The sequence below is a fragment of the Tupaia chinensis genome, unplaced genomic scaffold, assembly GCF_000334495.1.
Source record: "Tupaia chinensis unplaced genomic scaffold, TupChi_1.0 Scaffold000226_1, whole genome shotgun sequence".
In the NCBI taxonomy this organism is placed as follows: Eukaryota; Metazoa; Chordata; class Mammalia; order Scandentia; family Tupaiidae; genus Tupaia; species Tupaia belangeri.
Window position 1 is genome coordinate 3,118,657 of NW_006159701.1, and position 19,945 is coordinate 3,138,601.

Below are 19,945 nucleotides of genomic sequence, written 5' to 3' on the forward strand. Positions count from 1 at the left end.
AAATTAAACTTTTGCTTTCTTAATCACACTTGGAAAGCACAAGGGGTCCAAGTTATTTAGAGAGGCTCAAGGAGAACTCTTCTGTAAACAATGTGTGTTTATTCCAATGTAAACACACACACTATATATGTGTGTGTGTGTGTGTGTGTGTATATATATATATATATATATATATATATATATATAGGTGTATATATATATATATATATCTCCCAGGCATACTGAGATTACTTAAAGAGATCATGCACAGAAAACAAATCATGGTCTCTCTTACTCTCTAGTCTGCTACATAGACTCAGATCTAAGTTGTAAGCTCATTTCAACATAGGAATAGAGGCTATACAAGAAATCAAGTAATTTTTAGAGGTAAAAAGAAAAAGGTTAACATTTCATCAAGTAGTACTTACTGCTGGTTCAACTTGACTTCTATCTGCAATATCTATGTGGACAATTTCAACAGTTTTCCACGTATTTGGATCTAAACCATGTACCTACAAATGACAAAGAGAATCAAAACAAAACTGAAGATTACTCTTGTTAAGTAACACTATCAGACTTATATATGTCATTTTTATTTTGAGTCTTTTGTGGTATATTATGAGCAATTTTCTCCTTTTTTTTTTTTTTATTTTGGAGAGGTTTTTGCTATAGGGCGCGTGTGCTCACCAGAAAGACAGAGGGAGACAGACAGAAAGCGAGAAATCACCTCCCGGGGGTATGGCTAAAATGCAATCCCTTCTCTTTTATTCTCCTCTCAGGATCTTAGGCATACACACATACACACGCACGCATCCGGTGTGAGTTTAAGCCACAAGGTCGGGGACTCGAATCGTGGTCAACTATGTGGGAGTCCAGCAACATAGCCATTACGCCATCTGCTGGTCCCTATGAGGAATTTTTAAAAAGATCCAAATTACTATGTTATTAAATTAGTGCTCCAAATATTTGAGAAATTTAGACGTTTTTTGTTACTCTTTACCAAATAATGGAGTGAGGAGGGTCTAAATGAACAGAAATCTGTCAATATTAACTTTTGGTAGTCCTTACAGATGATTGATATAACAAAATGTTTGATCTATGCTTAACCCCAATGATAACACAATAAACTCCTGCAACCTGTAAGTACTATACAGACACAGGGTGGTATTATAATTGGATTTCAAGAAGCTGCATTATATGGTCTAAAACCTCTCCTGAATATGATTATCCTAAAGTTACTCAGTTTATTACAATGTCAACCTCCCTATACTTCATTTCATTCAATCATTTATGTCTGTAACTCTATCTATGAACCAATTGAGAACTGTTTAAAAACTGCCAGAGACGCCCAGTTGAAAGCTAAAAATGGCACATTAAATGATATACAGATTAAAGCATACCAAATCATCTCTCATTCAGACCTTACATTTTAGAGTTAACTATGATAAACATGAAAGTCAAATGGCTAGTTGAAAGAAAACTCAAGTCAAACACTGCAAATAAAAATACAAAAGCTCTACTAATGGGCACCGACATAAACACATAGTATTACAATAGTAAGAATATAATTTGCAAGTCGTTGTCCCATTCATCTATAAAGGTTTTTCGTAAGGATGGGACAGTAGCCCTGAAACACTGTGCAAAAGAAATCAGGGAAATCTGGTGGCCCCACTCCCAGAGATTCTGAGTATGTGCACCTCTGGCAAGTTCTGAGGTACTACTGCAGCCTAGGAACCAGACTTTTGAGAACCACAGAGCCTAGAGCATCAAACCAGACACAGAGGCCTCATCAAATTCCATGACAAACTACTGCTGTCCCAAATAAAGCATTCCTGATAAAAACAGCAATTTCACCAAGTCCACTGATGTGTCAAGGCAAAGGGACTGACAGGGAAAGCCCGTTCTGTTTCTGACTGCTTGCTTGCTTGCCTCACCTCAATCTGACACAGCCCGGTGAGGTCAGGATCTAGTCTAACACAGGTGACATCACTTTGGCGATGACAAGGTGTACTACATACAGAATTCCCTTTGCCAGGGGCTTCTCCACTAAAAGCGCAGAGTTGAAACTTACATTTTCTAATGTTCCCAAGTCTGGTTTGTGCCATGTTTCAATTTTAATGAAGAAATCATCTTTCATGTATTCATTCTGCAGAAAACACAACAGAAAATGACAGTGATCTTTCCACTGGTTCTTCAGGCTTTATGTCTGTGGGAACCTTTCCTAGCACAGGCATCCATGCTTTGACTCCACAAACAGACCAATCCTCAAGTGACAAAGAATCATTAGGTGCTGATTTTTATAGACTTGCCAGAGAAACAAAATGCTGCATGCTTTTAAATAATTTAAGCAATACTACTTGTCATGCAGCATACAGGCCTAATAAAGAAGCTGTGAGGTTTGGTGAACAAATCTGGCATTCAAAGGAAAAGCAAAATAAAATCAACAGGGAGACTTTAGGACAAGGCTGGAAAGAGCCCATTAACATGGAGAATGTGTGTGGACATGGACTGCTGAAAGAATCAGAGGAGAAGCCATGCAGCAAAGGGCAATTTTAATTCATTAAAAAAAAGGATGGTTTAAAATAATTACTATGTAAAACGAAGTTTAAAAATGAAGCGTATGTCACACAAAAATAGCCGTACTCACCGTGACAACTGAGGCATGATGGACAGGCAGGCAATGAAAGGGAAAAATTGCAGAACATTAATTGAAAACAATATTTAATGTCACAAAGACTAAACTACCTGAAAACAAAAAACATTTATTAGCTTATGGTGCAAAACAGTTTCTACCCATGTTGACAGGATAGGATACTTTGGATTATAGAGTACCGACTAAATATGAAGAATAATCAAATTTTAAAATACTACTAAAAAGGATGTCACAAAAGCAAAACATTCATAAGGCTAAAGAACAGGAAGATGTTTCAGAAGTGTGTCATATTCCTCCTGTAATATGTGGTGATATAAGTAAAATACTGTTAAAACTATACCCAAAGAAATGAGTGTTGATATCTTTAAGACTTATATATTCCTTTTACCCCTGGAGCCAAAGCTCAATGTGGCTGTCATCTGAAGCAAACCTGTGCCCTTCACAGAAATCAGGGTGATGGGGCAATGCAGCCTCTCCTCTGTCAACACTTGAACAGTGTTGACATCTGAAAACCCAAAGAAGGCCTTTTCAGTGTAACCGTTCTCAAAGATATGGGCCTGGGAGTCCCTCTCCTCATCTTTGGGGTGGAGTACAAGATGATTTTCCAGAATCAGTGACAATTGTTCTACAGTAGGGATACGCATTCCAGGCCTTCTCGTGAAACACCAAGGATCCCTCAGGAGCAATCATTCTTACAAATGCAGGAACTTTGCTATGAGGAAAAAATATATTAGATGTATTTTTTTTAGATTTATTTATTTTTATTTTTTTTATTAATTATTTATTATTATTTTCTCCCCTATTTTGACCAGAAAGAAAGAGAGCAAGCGAGAGCAAGTCGCCAGGTCCAAACTGCAATTGGCCACGTGGGAGTCCAGAGCCTCTAACTACCATGCCACCTGTTGGCCCCTATTAGAAGATTTTTTTTTAATTACTTTCTTTATTTATTTTAATTGTGACCAGAGAGAGACAGTGTAAGAGAGCAAAAGACAGAGAGGGAAGGTGAGAAAGCAAGCCACCAGGTCCAGGACTCTAACTGTGGTCAGCCATGTGGGAGTCCAGTACGCTATGCCACTTAACCACTATGCCACCTGCTGGGTCCTGGATGTATTTTTAATTGCAATATTAATTCTTTGGCTCTATCAGACTGCTCAGAGTACTATAATTAAAGGTGACCGCATTTTTTTTTTAATTGCCAAATGGTGTGTGGACTTATGAGGGGTTGGAGCAACCCCTAGTGGGGTATAGTCACACCATAATCCTTTTTTTCTCCATTTCTCCACCCCTTCAGGATTTTGGATATGAACACATACGTGCCCCGCACATTTCCCAAGCCACCAGGCCCTAGATTTGAAACACAGTTTGCCATGTGGGAATCAGCTCTCGATGCACAGCACTAAACTGCTGCACCACAAGACCGACCCAAAGTGACCACATTCTGTTTGGTAAACTAGCATTCAAGGCTATTAGTGACAATCTACTTCAACCTCAAAACAATCAAGTGGAAAATTAATGTAAAAATAAAGTGAGGAAGCCACATGGTGGCACAGCGGTAGAATGCACTCTGTGAGGCAGATATATATGAAAAGATTTTCAGTTCAGGTCAGGAAATCTCCTGGCACACATGTGGCCATGACCTAGGAATGGCTGAAACTCGGTATGGATCATAGTGTTGAGCACTTGTTGGAGGTGCTGTCTCTCTCTCACACACATTCGGGGAATGAATAAATAAACTTAAAAAAAAAATGATTAAGAATGTTTAACTATATAGTGAATTTCTTGTTAAACAGAAACAATTTCTTCTTAGGGACTTTTGATCTCCCTGATCTAAAATCTAATAGATAACTGAAGCTACTCAGCCTGTACGTTAATACCACACAGAAGTTCTCTTGTGCCGTTAGACTATAGTACACGTTTCTTAATGTAAAAAAGTCCCCAAATAAACCTCTCAATACAAGTCGTTCTATACATTTTGCACAACGTACCTAAAGAAAAATGACAATGTAAAAAACCCACGTAGAAAATGAGATATTAAAACATATCAGAGAATAAAATTTCATACATTTGAGAGATGAGTGTCACTTACTGCCTCAAGTATGGTAGTCAGAGGAAGAGAAGGATTAAATACATGATTAATACACAATAATCTTACATAGACAAATGAAAAATATTGGTCTTACCAGCCTTCAAAGAATGCAAATGAAATGACCATTGCTACTAATCGGAGCCTACTGTAAAGCTGGTAGGTGTTTCCATACAGAGACCTTTTCTTTTTAAGAGTTTTGTTTTTGTTTTTGTTTTGCTAAGGGTGCGTGCACTTGCTGGAGACAGACAGAAAGCAAATCACTTCGCAGAGGGGATGGCCATACTGTAATCTCTTCTCCTCCATTCTCCTCTTGGGATCTTGGGCACGCGCGCACACACACACACACACACACACACACACACACACACACACATACACGCCTGGTGTAAATTTAAGTCACCAGGTCCAGGATTCAAACCACGGTCGACTAAATGGAAGTCCAGTGACGTAACCATTACGCCATCTGTTGGTCCCCATATGCATAGACTTTTCACACAGACCAGATCCAAATCCTAATATCACCACTTGTTAATAGAAGTTACTGGGCCAGCAGGTGGTATGGTAGTTAACAAGTTTTGGCTTGCATGGTATAACATCCACATGGCTGACCGCAGTTCAAGCTCCAGACCTGGTGGCTTGCTTTCTCACTTTCCCCATTCCTCTGTCTCTGGTCAGACAGAGATATATAACAATAACAAATCAAAGAAATAATTCTTTTTAAAAAATGATAGTTACTGCTTTTTAATTATAAACTTAGATGGGGTTGGGTACTTTCACACGTCTTTCTTCATTTAAATCACCCCATAACACTGTAAACATGATTTTATCATTTCACATAACTAGCACTTATGTGGCTAAATAACTGTACATCAAATCTACATCCTCAAACTTCAAGTCCTTCATATTTGTGTCATGGGTTGTCGAAGAAGTCATGACGTATTTTTTTCTATGTTTTTCAAAGGTCATTTATTTACATAATGAAGAAAGATCAATTGATGATATATTGCCTGGTTTGTTCAATAACCTTTTGCCTTCTTTCAGTGAGCTTCATAATTCCTTGTTCATAGAAAGACCTGTCTTCATCAGCGAAAAACTGAACAAGGTGTTGATTTACAGTCTCAGGAATTGGATGATATACCATGTAAGGAGTTTTGGAGTGAGCAAACCAGGTGAAAGTCTAATGGCACAAGGTCTGGAAAGTATGGTGGGTATGGCAACACATCCCAATAAAATTCCAATAATTTTGACAGGTGATAACACTTTTGTGTGGTCTCACGTTGTCGTGATGGTCATGATGAACACAACCCCTTTATGTTCAACAACCTCTGGACGTTTCTAGATGATGGATTCATTCAAACTGTCCAACGGCTGACAGTACACATTTGAAGTGATTATTTGGTTCCTTGGCATGAGCTTGAAAAACAAGACACCTTCAAAATCCCACTACATTGAGAGCATAACGCTCCTCTGATGAATGCCTGCTTTTGGTGTCATGTGAAGCGAATCATTATGTTGGGACCAAGACCATTACGTACCACACTGTTGTAAACAACCCAGTTCTCATCGTCAGTAACCAGTCACTTCAAAAAAGGATCATTTTCGTCACAGAGCGTATTACAGATGTTTATATGTACCATCAAATGAACTTCTGAGTTCATGAGGAACCCAAATACCAAGGCTGCTTTCACATCCCCACTTCTTCAGGTGGTCATGAATGCTTGAATGATGGAGGCTTAATGTTTTTGCAATCCCACATGTCATGTTACATGAGTTTGACTCAATCCATCCCCTTTTCTTTGTCGTCATCGACCTCAGTGGGCCTCCCTGACCAAGAAGCATCGCTGAGATCAAAATCATCCGCATGGAATTGCATGAGCCATCGCTGGCACTGAAGTTCTCAAAGAGCACTGTCACTGTAAGCTTTATGCAACTTTTCACAAGCTTGACATGCGTTTTTCCCTTTACAGAAGCAAAACAATGAAATATGGCAAAAATGCAGTTTGGTCTTCCATCTTCAACTTGTAAAATCTCTAAAACGCAACCAAATCGCTTCATTTTTTTTAGAATGAAGCTAGAACTGTCAGCTGTCAAATGACACAGCAATAACATAGATGCGAATGACTAGTATTTCCAAAAATGAACTAGCACCATCTGTCGCAAAAATGTGTCACGACTTTTCCAACAATCCAATATACCAGCAATTGCTTCTCTGAGAATTTTCTCAATCACAGCTCAATTTCCTCAACTACGAGAAAGAAGAAACTAGGAAACCTAAGACCCAGTGAGGACTCTGACTCTGTAATAAGATTGAGCAAGTAGCCAGAGATATTACTGTGCTAAATTTCACAGACTAAGCAAGGTAGATGGTACAGCATCCCATGCCAGCTAGAGAGCAATGATACAACAGTGTAGACAACCCTTTCATTTGTCCCCTCAGTTCTTTGAGTCCACAGGACATAAGAATGGACACAAAGCTTGGGATTCCACTAGTTGTGGCAAATTAAATATCTGTAAAAGAAAAACTAAAGTACTTCTATCACATGTGGGAGTACAAGTGAGATATCAATAATGTAACAGGTATAAGTGTGCCTTTATATCCTTAGTGAGATACCAATAATGTAACAGGTATATGTGTGCCTTCATATCCTCCAAAGATAATAAGAAAGAAAGGCTAATTCTTTGATCACTCATTCTTCTCAAGTCTTAGAATAATTCAAACAAACTTCAGAAATATGATGTCAGGATAAATGAAAATATTATCACCTTAAAAGCCAAAGAATATCTATCCAGAAGCCCAATTTGGATAAGGTCTAATTAGGGTATAATGTAATACACATGGTTAATTTTTTAGGCCAAACTATAAGATTACCTCTTCATTTGAAAGTATGACAAACAGATCCACTAATGGTTCAATTGGTTAACTTAGAAAAGGCAGAAGAAAAATAGCTGTGTTCTAGCTCAAAAACATATTTTGGCTACTGTATTTATTCCTATAGTGCCCAACATGTGAAAAACTTTAATTGTAAAATCTTTTAAAATTTGCTGACTCAGACAAAAACGAACAAAAATTTGCTGACTAAAAGTTTAAAAATTGGCAGTCTTTGTTAAAGGCTTAGCCAAATTTATAAAATAATTTTAGTATTTCATCTTGTTCCAAAATGCCTACTAACTTATTTTTAGGATACTTTTCCCACCATAAGAATTCCAACAATTCATTTGACATTCTGACTTAGTTAATAAAGTCTAAATGTTTGGACTAGTTTTGTTTTCAATTTACTTGCTTTTTTACATTTAAACTGAAAGCATTAACAAAACTCTCCTCAATGATTCTAAGTAATGGACTAAACTTGAAGAAAATGCATAAATAGAATAAATAAAATTAAATTTCAAACCTACTTTAAAGGAAAGTGATTTTCATTAATGGCAACCTTAATATATTCCTAATGAGGCAGTTCAAATATGCCATCTACGTGTAACTGAAAGCATATACATAATGTTTCTACCCCAGTATCACTTAGAAAGTCACTTTAGTAATGTTTACTTCAAGGTAAACTCATTCACATTTTAGCTGTTCAAGGGTTAGTTACCCACAGCATAATCCCCCAAAGCATGACAGCTCTTTAAGAAAACATAGCCTTGGGACAAGCAGGTGGCATAATGGTCATGTTGCTGGACTCCCATGTAATCCATTGTAGTTCGAGTCCTGGACCCAGTGGCTTAAATCTCTGTGCATTTTCAAGCCATTTAAATTTTTCATTTATGGGAACCAGCAGTTAGCGTAATAGCTATGTCGCTGGACTCCCACATAGTCGACCGTGGTTCACGTCCTGGACCCGGTGGCTTAAAATTCACGCTGGGCGCATGTACGCACGTGCCCAATTTCCCAAGAGGAGAATGGAGGAGAAGGGATTGCCGCGTGATCATCCCCCTGATTTCTTGCTTTCTGTCTCTATGTCTCTCTCTGTCTGTCTGGTGAGCGCACGCACCCTATAGCCAAAAAAAAAAAAAAAAAAACCCACCTCTCCATAAAAAAAAGAAATTTTTCATTTGTAGACATAATTTCCTGGTGAATGGCTCTTTCTGCTTACAAAACTGAACTTTTACCTGGAACTACTTAACATTTTCAAATACCAATTTTTCAATAAAACTTCTGCTGTTTCAACCTTTGGGAAACAAAGCTATTCTGGAATTGGCAGAACTTTAAAAATTCTCCAGCATCTGGGTTGACTGAAGATGATGTAAATATGCTGCTTATGAGTAATAAAAAAAAAAAAACAGTAAGGCTGATTTTCCCCAAGAAAGTAGCACAAACAAAAAGAACTGGTCAGTGTGTTCGTACAGTGAGGTATTCATACAGGAAAGCTATTTCTCTGAAATACCCTCTCTTAAGTTACAACACAATTTCTTGTCCTGCTTCAAAATTCTTTGTTCAGAAAATTCCCTCCTCCTTCACCACCATCCATTATTGCATATCATAAGGAAACATACTCAAACTTTTATGGAAAATGGGAGACGAGACAAATATGCACACATATGGAAATAGATAGTTAAGTATCAGAATGAACAGGGTGACAAAAAGCAATGAATTCAGGGAAGAGAGATCAATATGAATAAAAATGTCCAAGGAAAGCCTCTGCACAGGACAAATCTCAGCTGAGCTCAGGAAATCAAGCAGGTCGTTGTCGACAGGCCTGACATCAGAAAATGGCCTAGGAGGCTAGTCAAAGTTTCAGTGGGTTGAACAGGTTACTTCTGTAGGACAACAAAGAGATCGGCTTGCTTACAGCCAAAGGTTTTTATTCTGGAAGGAGTTACAACGATTGAGGATATGTGGACAATCTTAAGTTTTATCTTGTTAAATTTATTTTGGAAAAAGACTTTAGACTTTAAAGGCTTATGAGAAAATGAAGTATAGTTAAACCTGTGGTTTTGGAAGAGTTTGTTTGCAAACTCTCATGAAGTTCACTTTGGGAAATGGAAAATATTCCCTCTCTCCCACAGGGCTCAGCAATGCAGCAAAGTGGCCTAAGAGGGCAGATTCTGGAGTCACAACACCTGCCTGTGTTCATGTCCTATCTCTGTTACTAAATATCAGTGAGAGATGGGGTAAGTTACTTAACTTTTCTGAACCTCAGTTTTCTCACTATAAAAAGCTGCTGTGGGGAATGAATAAGCTCCCACTTAGAGCACTTATAATGACCCAGTGACTAGCACATAAGAACATGTAAGTACTAGATTCTGTATAGAATTACCATAGGTGAAACAGTAAGTTACCAAACAAAATATGGAGGCAATCTAAATATCTTGTTAAGACGATTTATTACCTGAGATTTAAGGAAATCAGACATTTGAAATGTCCCTTGCAACAAGTTGCTGACTGTTGGACTTTGTTAATACCTTGCCAAGATTGTTTCTCAACATTCTGGTTGGAATTAAGTATATACATCTCGCTGAAAAGTGTTTTGATGAAATGGGAAAGCACAGTGCCAGGGAAATCACAAACTGGTTCCTCTGAGTAAAGAGGACCTTAGAATTTCAAGTATCTCAAATGTAAAATAAGGTGTTGGTAGCGTTAGCAAGTGATATTATACAGTGACAGTGTACATAGCTAGGGTTAACTAATGGAGAACGTGGAAAAGAAAACGAGTACTTCCAGACACAAATTTAACTTCTTTAGAGAGAGAGAGCATGGGCTCTAGAACTAAGGACTGTGCCCTGGGATTGAGGTCTTTCTTACACAACAGCGAAGGCCTCAGCACTTACTATGACTAAGTGATTCTTTGCCTTGCCATAATATAGTTACCCTATGGTTAATGTGCCTTCCATGTGACACTAATGAATTTCAGTATGGACATATGATTGCCCTTGTTCCTAGAGCCGCTCCCTCCCTTTGCCTACCATGACAAATCGTCCCTGTTTTGTCATTACCAATGGATAGATTTTTGGTTATTTCTCATTACTGTCTAAGTGGCTATTATTTGCCTCGCTGCCTGAGAACCATTACTGCTGCTCTTTTTTTTTTCCTCCCTTTCCTATTTCATGCCTCTGTACTTCAGTCCACAGGTGCCATCTCCCCCTTCTCCTCACTTCTCCTCATAGGAGACCTGTGCTCATTGAGTTCTGAGTATTGTCAGGCACCTGGAACTGCCTGTTGTAACCAAGTATAGGACAGGAAATAGGGAATCCCAAGTCTCTATTATCATTCTATCACTTAACAAAGTGACTTCAGATAAATATGTGCCTTAGCATCTTCTCAGGTATAGTATGTCATTTCTGAGGACTGCAATGAGGAACAAATGAGTGTGTGAAAGGGTAAAACCAAAGGGTACTGTGAATTACTTCCACTCCTTCTAGGAATGAAGAACCCGTTCCAGAAGCTAAAATGTGTAGGAAGGCTGCTCTCCAGAGAGCCAAGATTTTCATTTATATAACCCACTAAAAGCCTGAGAGGAATTCTGAACCTCATGACCAAATATGCGCTCCAAAATAAGAACAACTCTTACACTAACCATATTTAGATAGACCTCTTCAACTTAAGAGATTTATTATTTATAGCCAGTGTTATCTCAATCAGACGTTTTAAAAATATATAACACTTTTTCTTCCTCATAAGAATGAAAATACATGAGTCAGCAGGTGGCTTGGTGGTTAAGGCAGATCTCACATGGCCAACTGTGCAGTTTAAGTCCCAGACCAAGCAGCTTAAAAAACATATCAAGTACATATGCATGCCTGCCCAAAATCCCCAATAAGAGAATGGAGAAGGATCTGCAGCATGGCCATCCCCCTGGGATGTGACCCTTCACTTTCCTTGCTCCCTCTGTCTCTCTGTAGCAAGTACAAACACCCAATGGCAAAAATCTAATAATAAAAAAAAAGAAAGAAAGAAAGAAAAAGAAAATACAGAAAAGTAAAAGTTTTTGATTTTTTTTTTGAGAGAGAGTTTTGCTATAGGGCGCGTGCACTCGCCAGACAGACAGAGAAAGACATAGAGACAGAAAGCAAGAAATCACCCCCCCCGGGGGGATGGTCACGCCGCAATCCCTTCTCCTCCATTCTCCTCTCGGGATCTTGGGCACACATGCACGCACACGCACACAGGCCCGGTGTGAGTTTTAAGCCCCCGGGTCTGGGACGCAAACCGTGGTCGACTACATGGGAGTCCAGCGACATAGCCATTATGCTAACTGCTGGTTCCCAAAAGTAAAACATTTTTGAAGATTACTCACATCCTATCACCAAGGGATAAATATTCTTATCATTTTAATAATTTTTTTTTTTTACCTTTTTTGATGAACTTTTTAATATGCTAAAGAACTGTGCAGAGTTCACCAGAGACAGAGAAAGAAAGTGAGAAAATAACCTCATGAGGGAAAGTCATGCTATGATCCCTTCTCCTTCATTTCTCCTTTTAGGGTTTCAGGTACACACACTGGCATGTTTTTCAAGTCAGTGTGTTTTCAAGCCACTGGATCTAGGACTTGAACCACACAGTCAGCCATGTGGGAATTAGCTGTTAAACACCATGACGACAGCTGGCCCTAATTAACTTTTTCAAAAGCACGTTAACAGTATACACATGTATGTTTTTATTTGGCATCTTATCTTTTCCATTTAGTAATATATCAAGCATTTCCCAATATTGCAACTCTTAGATTTCAACTGGAGGATATTTTTGGCCTATTTCACGTTTATTTATATATAAAATAATGACCTAACAAGGACATCATAGAACAGAAAATTTCATTTATCAAACTTCTGGGTTTATTTTAGAACCCTAGAAAGAGAGTTCAATGTTTATAGTAAGAGGGATTTTTACACTGCTAGAATTCAATTAATAGTTCAATTAATGGGTAAATTAAAAATTCTACAAAAAGCTGAGTATATGCATGTAAATTCAATATTATAGAGCCTACCATCTAGGAAGTCAAACTCTCCTCTCAGTTGACACACTTTTTAGATATATTTGGGAAGCTAACTTATTAAAAGAAATATCTATAGATAGAAAGAAGTATACATATAATTGATCTATCAGTTATTGCCTTCATTATTTCTCAAGTCAAAACTGAAACAGAAAAAATAAATAAGCTGTATTCTAAGAGAAAATAATGATAAAATGTAAAGTTCTATAAAATGATAACCTACTTAATGCTCATGCATCACTATAAACCAAGCAGTAGAGGTAAATTGAGAAAATATGTAAAATACTGATCACCACAGCTCATCTACCACTTTAAGGAGCTCTATAAAACAAAGATATGATTTGTTTCAATATATATAGAATGAAAGTAAGATAAGCAAAAATACTCTTCTACCTTTAATGAACAGGGATTTACTGACAAATGAACTCTTAAAAGCCATTACTGTCTTTTGCCCTTAGATAAATACTAGTATGCATTCTGTTAAAATAGTTATGGCAAAAATAGATATTAGACTGTCAAATTTAGGAAAATGTATAAAAGGACTTCAACAAACCAGAGATTTAAAAACAACAACAACAAAAGATTGAACAGTCAAGTCACAATAAGAAATTCAAATAGCCAGTTTTTTTTCTACCTTCTACACACACATATATATATACATACACACACACACACACAAATAAGCACTCTGGTAAATCTAGAAGTTAGGTAAATAAGCTGGATAGTTATAAGAATAATTATTCATCATGATGACTAAACATGACATATGAACACTCCACTTACCTCTTTAGGTGATAAATTTTGTGTGTATACTGTCCCTTTTCTCCATCCTTTTCATAAGGCTCATTCTTTAAGACTTCAATTCCTTCTCCACCACCAGTCTCATTTTTACTAGCTTCTGCAACAGAGTAAAGCTGCCCAACTTGATACTGAAATTTCAGAGCAAAAAATTTTGGTAAGTTGGTAGGAACTGCAGGGATTTTTATGCTAAAATATTAATACAGAGATGTGAAAAAAAGGATATCCAAATCATTCAGCATGTATGTTCTGTTCAAAAATATGACTCAATTCAGAAATCAGTATGTATAGGAAAACAAATACCAGATGATTATACAGCTTTAAGAAACTATATTATACAAGATTTCCATCAAACAAAAAAGCCAATTACAAATATTCTAGTGCTTTAATATATGCCATCCATTTATCAAGAAAATGTCTTGACACTTGTTTCAACTTTTGAACAATATGCAGTCATGCTTTCCAAAGCATTCTCACATATATTATATTGCATTTAATTTTACAAAATTCTGAGGATGGTATGACAGGAATATAATTTGTCACTTTGCCAATTAAAGCTGAGCAATCAGAATGCCATTCTGAATAATAAAGGATATAAAATATTACAGCAAAAGCTTAAACATCCAAAGAACTACGAAAGTCTAATTTCGGTAGACTTCTGGCATCTTTTTTTCCATGACTTAGGTATTAACTTGCCCAACCTAGCCCTTGCTCAGTTCAACAGAAACAGAATGGGGTATGTAAGATCAGAACTGTTAATTGTGAAGTTCTCTAGTAAACAGAACTAATATTTGAGAAAACATACAAGTATTACCATAAAAGGCAGGAGGCTGCTGCTAACAGTTGTTTCAATTTCATTTTAAGTGAACCAGAATTCTCAGTGGCTGGCATCAATACCTGTGAGTCAGCAGTACTATTTCATGCCAACCTGAAGTCGCTAATAGTTCCAACAAATGGTAAAAAAAAAAAAAATTCTTATGTTCTAATTTGTTCCAGTGACCCAACCATGACACTATCACCAATCTCTTCACATTTGGCAAAATTTCTTCCTTTCAATAAGAACAGCTGAAGGAAGTGTTTCTCTGCTTTGTAAAAATATTTTCCCAAAAGAGCTACAAAAATCTACTAAGAAGTCATAATTCAAAACTAACATTTTATTCAAGAGTTACGAAACTGCGGTAGTTGTAAACTCAGTAACTGTTCATATCTAAAAAGTTAATGGGAATATGATGCTACCTTGCAGGTTAATTTATCTTAAAAACACACAAACAGGTTCAGCCATGGTGGTCTATTGGCAGTGCTACCATTTGATGGAATGGAAATGGCACTGGAGGCCCAGATTTCTTTCCTAGGCTAATATGAACGTCCTGAGCACAGCTGCAAGTGCCTAATCACAGCTAAGTGAGAGGTGGAGGCAGTAGGATCTTGACATAGCAAATACCTGTCTCTCTCCCCATTTCCCTCTCTCCACCTCTATGTAAAGAATACACATACACACACACACACACTCCTACTCAATTTGGAAGGGTTGAGAAAACTGGAACCAAATATATCCCTTAAATGCTCCAAAAATAAGTGTCTGTAGAGATTTTAGACTGTAGAAAGGGCTGTATTTCTTTTGGTTTTCCATAATACAACACTAGGGTTAGTCTGGTAATACCACAATCCTTAAAGTCTTTCAAAGTGTACTTTGACAGAATGCCGTCATATTTAAAAATAAGACTAAGCTGCCTCTAAACCAAAAGGTAAATGTGTTCTTGGTTAGGAAAACAGTAACAAACATTCACCCAGAACGAACTAAACATATTATTCAAACAAATGGTATTAATGGATTGATATTTTGAGGCACGTTACTCGACTTAGTTTTCATTCTAATTTTATTTTATAGAGAGATGGGAGGCATGCTTATTAAATCTGAGTATAACAAAAATCTGAGATTATTTTGAGGACAATACCAAGATGAAAAGATTTAAATAAGCTGATTTAACCAGCTGAAACTGGAAGAAAAAATCTAATCAACACAAATGTCGACCTCCACATTCAAGTCCAATCATTTGTGCAACTAAAGAATAGGACTACCTTACTTGTCTAGTGTGTTTTAATACAGTAAAACCTCAGGCACTACTGAGATACATACATCTACACTCAAGTCTACACTAGTCGTTGTTGTTTCTACATTTTTTTTTTGGTCTTCTGTCACCCGTCACTTCTTACGTTATCAGTTTCTTTTGTTCCACTTCCAACTTATTACTTCTAATGTACTGTCAGCTCTAGGAAAACTAGATAACTGAGCAAATGGAAACTGGAAGTTTAGAAGGGCCCAGAGTGTTTCATGGGTTTTGCTACATAAACCTAGATTTCTCAGAAGTCTTCTCTGCTTTTATCCTCATTGTTGGCTACAGCATAGATAGCTACAAAAGCAGGATATGAAAGTCCTGAATAGGTGATATTTCTGTATCATGTGCAGATCAAGTTAGACAATAAACTTTCACAGTTTCATGCTGGTCAGACTATGTCTAGAACACTGTAGCAACAATTACAACACATGCTGTACTGAGACCAGCTGGTAAGGGAGTCTAGAGGTCGTGTTATATTAGGCTAAGTGAATATCCTGGGAATATTTAACCCTGTGACTTTTTAAGATGGAACAAAGGAGCTTGGCAGGAAGAACTGCCATCAGAAAACCTGAAGGGTTACCACATATAAGACAGAACAGGCTCATTTCCCATTATTAAAGTGAGATGAACTGTAAACAACAGTTAAACATTTTAATAAAACAAATTTTGGTTTAAAATAAGGACAAATGTCTAAAATATCAATAAAATAAGTTACTTTCCTAAGCAGCAAACTACTAAGCCTTAAAAGTGCTTAACTTGAGACTGGAACACATTGCTCTGGGATGTTGTAAAAAGAATTCCTGTACTGAACAGGAGGTTAAACTACATTCTTCAGACTCTTCCAAAACCATAACATACACTAATTCATTTTGTCACATACACTGGAAGGAAAAGGTTAAGTAAATACTACAGAAATGAGTTTAGATGAACAAATCAAAGTAAAATAAATGGAATAATTTAGATAAATAATTTAGATAAAATAAATTGAAATGAATGCGAGAAAAACTTACCTCCTGAACAGAACATGGCAATACCACTCGGCTAGAGACAAAAGAAAAAAATATGTATTACATGAGTCAGCTTTAAAATACACATTTCTATAGACTTAAAAGAGCTTTTATTTTGATTCCAATAACAGGACTCTTAAATCTGAAAACACCAGACATCATTTTTGGAAGAGGGTCTTTGGAATGCCTACAACATGAAGTAAGGTTTTCATTTTATTTTATTTTTTAAGAGATTTTGCTACTGGGTGCGTCCGCTCACCCAAGAGACAGAGTGAGACACAGAAATTAGACAGAAAGCGAGAAATCACCCCCTAGGGGGAATGGCCATGCTACAATCCCTTCTCCTCCATTCTCCTCTCAAGATCTTGGACACACATGTACACATGTCTGGCATGAGTTTAAGCCACTGGGTCCAGGGCTCAAAGTACAATCCACTACGTGGGATTCCAGCAACATAACCATTACACCATCTGCTGGTACCAAATAAGTTTTTTTTCTTTTTGAGAGGTTTTTGCTATAGGGCGCGTGCGCTCACCAGACAGACAGAGAGAGACAGAGAGCCAGAAAGCGAGAAATCACCCCCCAGAGGGGATGGTCACGCCGCAATCCCTTCTCCTCCATTCTCCTCTCGGGATCTTGGGCACGCACGCACACGCGCCCGGCGTGAGTTTCAAGCCACCGGGTCCGGGACGCGAACCGCGGTCGACTACGTGGGAATCCAGCGACATAGCCATTACGCTAACTGCTGGTTCCCCAAATAAGTTTTTAACTAGGGGAATAAAACTACCATTCCCAGATTTCAATGATCGTAAGTATTTAGTTTTCTCATTATAGTAGGATCACAAAGACAAGGATGCAGATTCTTGTGAGGAGTAAAGAAACGAGAAAATTCATCACTGAAGATTACAGGGTACAGAATGTTGGAATGATTAGGGTGCTCTCACGAAATTTTTAGTATGGTTTCATTCTCCATCTACACATTGCACGGTTTACTTTTATAATACTTCTGACAGAAAACATGCCTTAAATGTCATGAATGGATGCTCTTTCCCCTCTACTTATTTAAGTTTAATAAGATAAAAATAAAGACGGGATCAGTTACAATAAGAAAAAGCTTACCACAAAAACTACCTTGTACCTTATAAATATAGTAATTGCTTTCAGGATAGTTTCAATACAAGATCAATAAGCATTTCATTCTAACAGAATTTGTTATTGGACATACTAGGAAGATGTCATCCTAACTCCATTTTACCTACATAACAAACCTAAAGCTGAATCTTTATAACAATCTTATGGTGCATTATTTTATATCAGAATAATGCAATTCATCTCTAGGTTTTAAAAAATTTATTATTATTTAACCAGAGGCAGACAGAGAGAGAGAAAGTAAGAATGCAAGCTGCCAAGTCTGGGACTCAAACCACAGTTGGCCATATAGGAGTCCAGCACCTTAACCACTACACCACCTGCAGGCCTCATCTCTGGACTTTTTTTTTTTTTTTTTGAGGGGTTTTCGCTAAAGGGCGCATGCGACCGACAGAGAGAGACATAGAGACAGAAAGCGAGAAATCACTCCCCAGGGGGAATGGTCACGCCGCAATCCCTTCTCCTCCATTCTCCTCTCGGTATCTCGGGCACGCACACGCGCCCGGTGTGAGTTTTAAGCCACCGGGTCCGGGGACACGAACCACAGTCGACTACGTGGGAGTCCAGTGACAGTCATTATGCTAACTGCTGGTTCCTCCCATCTCTGGACTTTTATGGCAAGATCCCTTAACTTATTATTTCTACCACAAATTCTAAAAACCAAGGTCTTCTTATATTTGAACTATCTCACGACAGCAACTGGTTTCCAAGGCAGAAACTTTTTTGACTTGGTCCATCTCAGACTCTATTTTAAGGAGAGGAAGAAAGAAAAAAGAAAAAAAGTTTATACTTCAATTGTCATTTTATAGAGAATCCTCAATAGTTCTTCTCAATCTAGTTTCTCTTAGGCTGCACTTTCTTTTTTTTTTTTTTTTTACATTCAGAGACATGGTTCATTGTTTGTATTACTGACATTCTTACCAACCTAGATTTTCTTAGCTAAATCTTTCTTATACAAAAACATGAATTAAAAGGGCAATATAACCCAGCTTTCATTCCAGCTGCCCTTCTCACATAATCCTCTCTTCCTCTCAAACCTGTATATGTGATGTTCACATCACCTTAATTTCCAACATGTATAAAACATGTTACCTGTTATTCCCTCCCCCTTGATTATAGTGGGGGTGGGGGGTGGTCACTCATCACTCTCACAATGGTGATCTAAAAACATACATTCTCAGTCACAATGGTAATTTCTATTCTCATCAAGAATAAACTTGTTCATCCTTCTATGTCTAAAAAATCCCTTATCAGTTATCTTGTTGTCTCCTCAAGGTACAGACTAACTTGCTCACTGTCTCAGTAAACAAAGTATAAACTAAGGGAGGGAAGGCTAGAAAGAAGAGACACAGCCTGGAATACCATGGTAAGAAATTTATTAAATTCATTAGGCAGTAAGAAATCATGGAAGGTTATTCTAAGAGGTAAGTGACATAACTACAGTTGACCTGAAGAAGTCATCTGTAGGTGACTAAAAACTGAGAAGCAGGGGAATGGGGGAAAGCCCTACTTCGGGAGGCTAGGCAAGATGGAATTAACACGGGCCTAAACCAAGATGATGGACTGTAAAGGGAATGGAAGGAAGGGACTGAGAGGAAAGAGTTAAAATTTTCCCTGGAGGGTCACAAAACCAAAAAATTGCTGCAGAGTAATTTAACAAATACTCACTGGCAGGAAGATCCTCGTTTTTATTTAACACTTTCACAGAAACTTCACAAAGTGAAAGTGACTGATCAAGACATTCTGAATGATGAGTCTGATAACTTGTTTAAGATATGCTTAATATAATAAACGGAAAAAAACATGTTTGTATTTTCCATTATTATTCTAAAAGCAGTAATAAATTTTAAAGCAATTTGAAAATTTCCAGACTTCTATGAAAATAACTTTCCAAATGGAAACAGCAATTCTCTAAGGATTTTATGCTTATGGCAATTTTACCTACTGTTTAAGTAACATGTTGAAGAGAACGTGCCAACTCTCAAAATCATTTTCAACCTTTTAATTCTTATTAAAAATATATGGAACTTTGAAAGACAATAAATATTTGCACAAGTATTTTATAGTTTACCAACATCTTCACATAGAAATGACCTATCCATTGCTCCAAATCAAAATTTTACAAAATGCACTGCTCAAGAGAAGCAGGATCCCACATAGCAACTATGGTTTGAATCTCCATTTTGATCAGCGGGGAACACACAGGACCCACAAACAAGGGCCCAAGATCTGAA

At 37.4% G+C, this 19,945-nt stretch overlaps 1 protein-coding gene across 1 annotated transcript in view; it reads right to left on the reverse strand.

The window, feature by feature from the left end:
• Window positions 1–19,945, reverse strand: part of PITPNB (phosphatidylinositol transfer protein beta) — a gene marked incomplete at its 5' end in the record, with an annotated part of 68,768 nt that overhangs the window by 45,914 nt on the left and 2,909 nt on the right. The window contains 5 exons of the mRNA XM_027771578.1: window positions 408–491; window positions 2,051–2,126; window positions 3,246–3,344; window positions 13,424–13,569; window positions 16,566–16,596. Coding sequence (XP_027627379.1) covers window positions 408–491; window positions 2,051–2,126; window positions 3,246–3,344; window positions 13,424–13,569; window positions 16,566–16,596 — 436 coding nt within the window. The remainder of the gene's footprint in view (window positions 1–407; window positions 492–2,050; window positions 2,127–3,245; window positions 3,345–13,423; window positions 13,570–16,565; window positions 16,597–19,945) is intronic.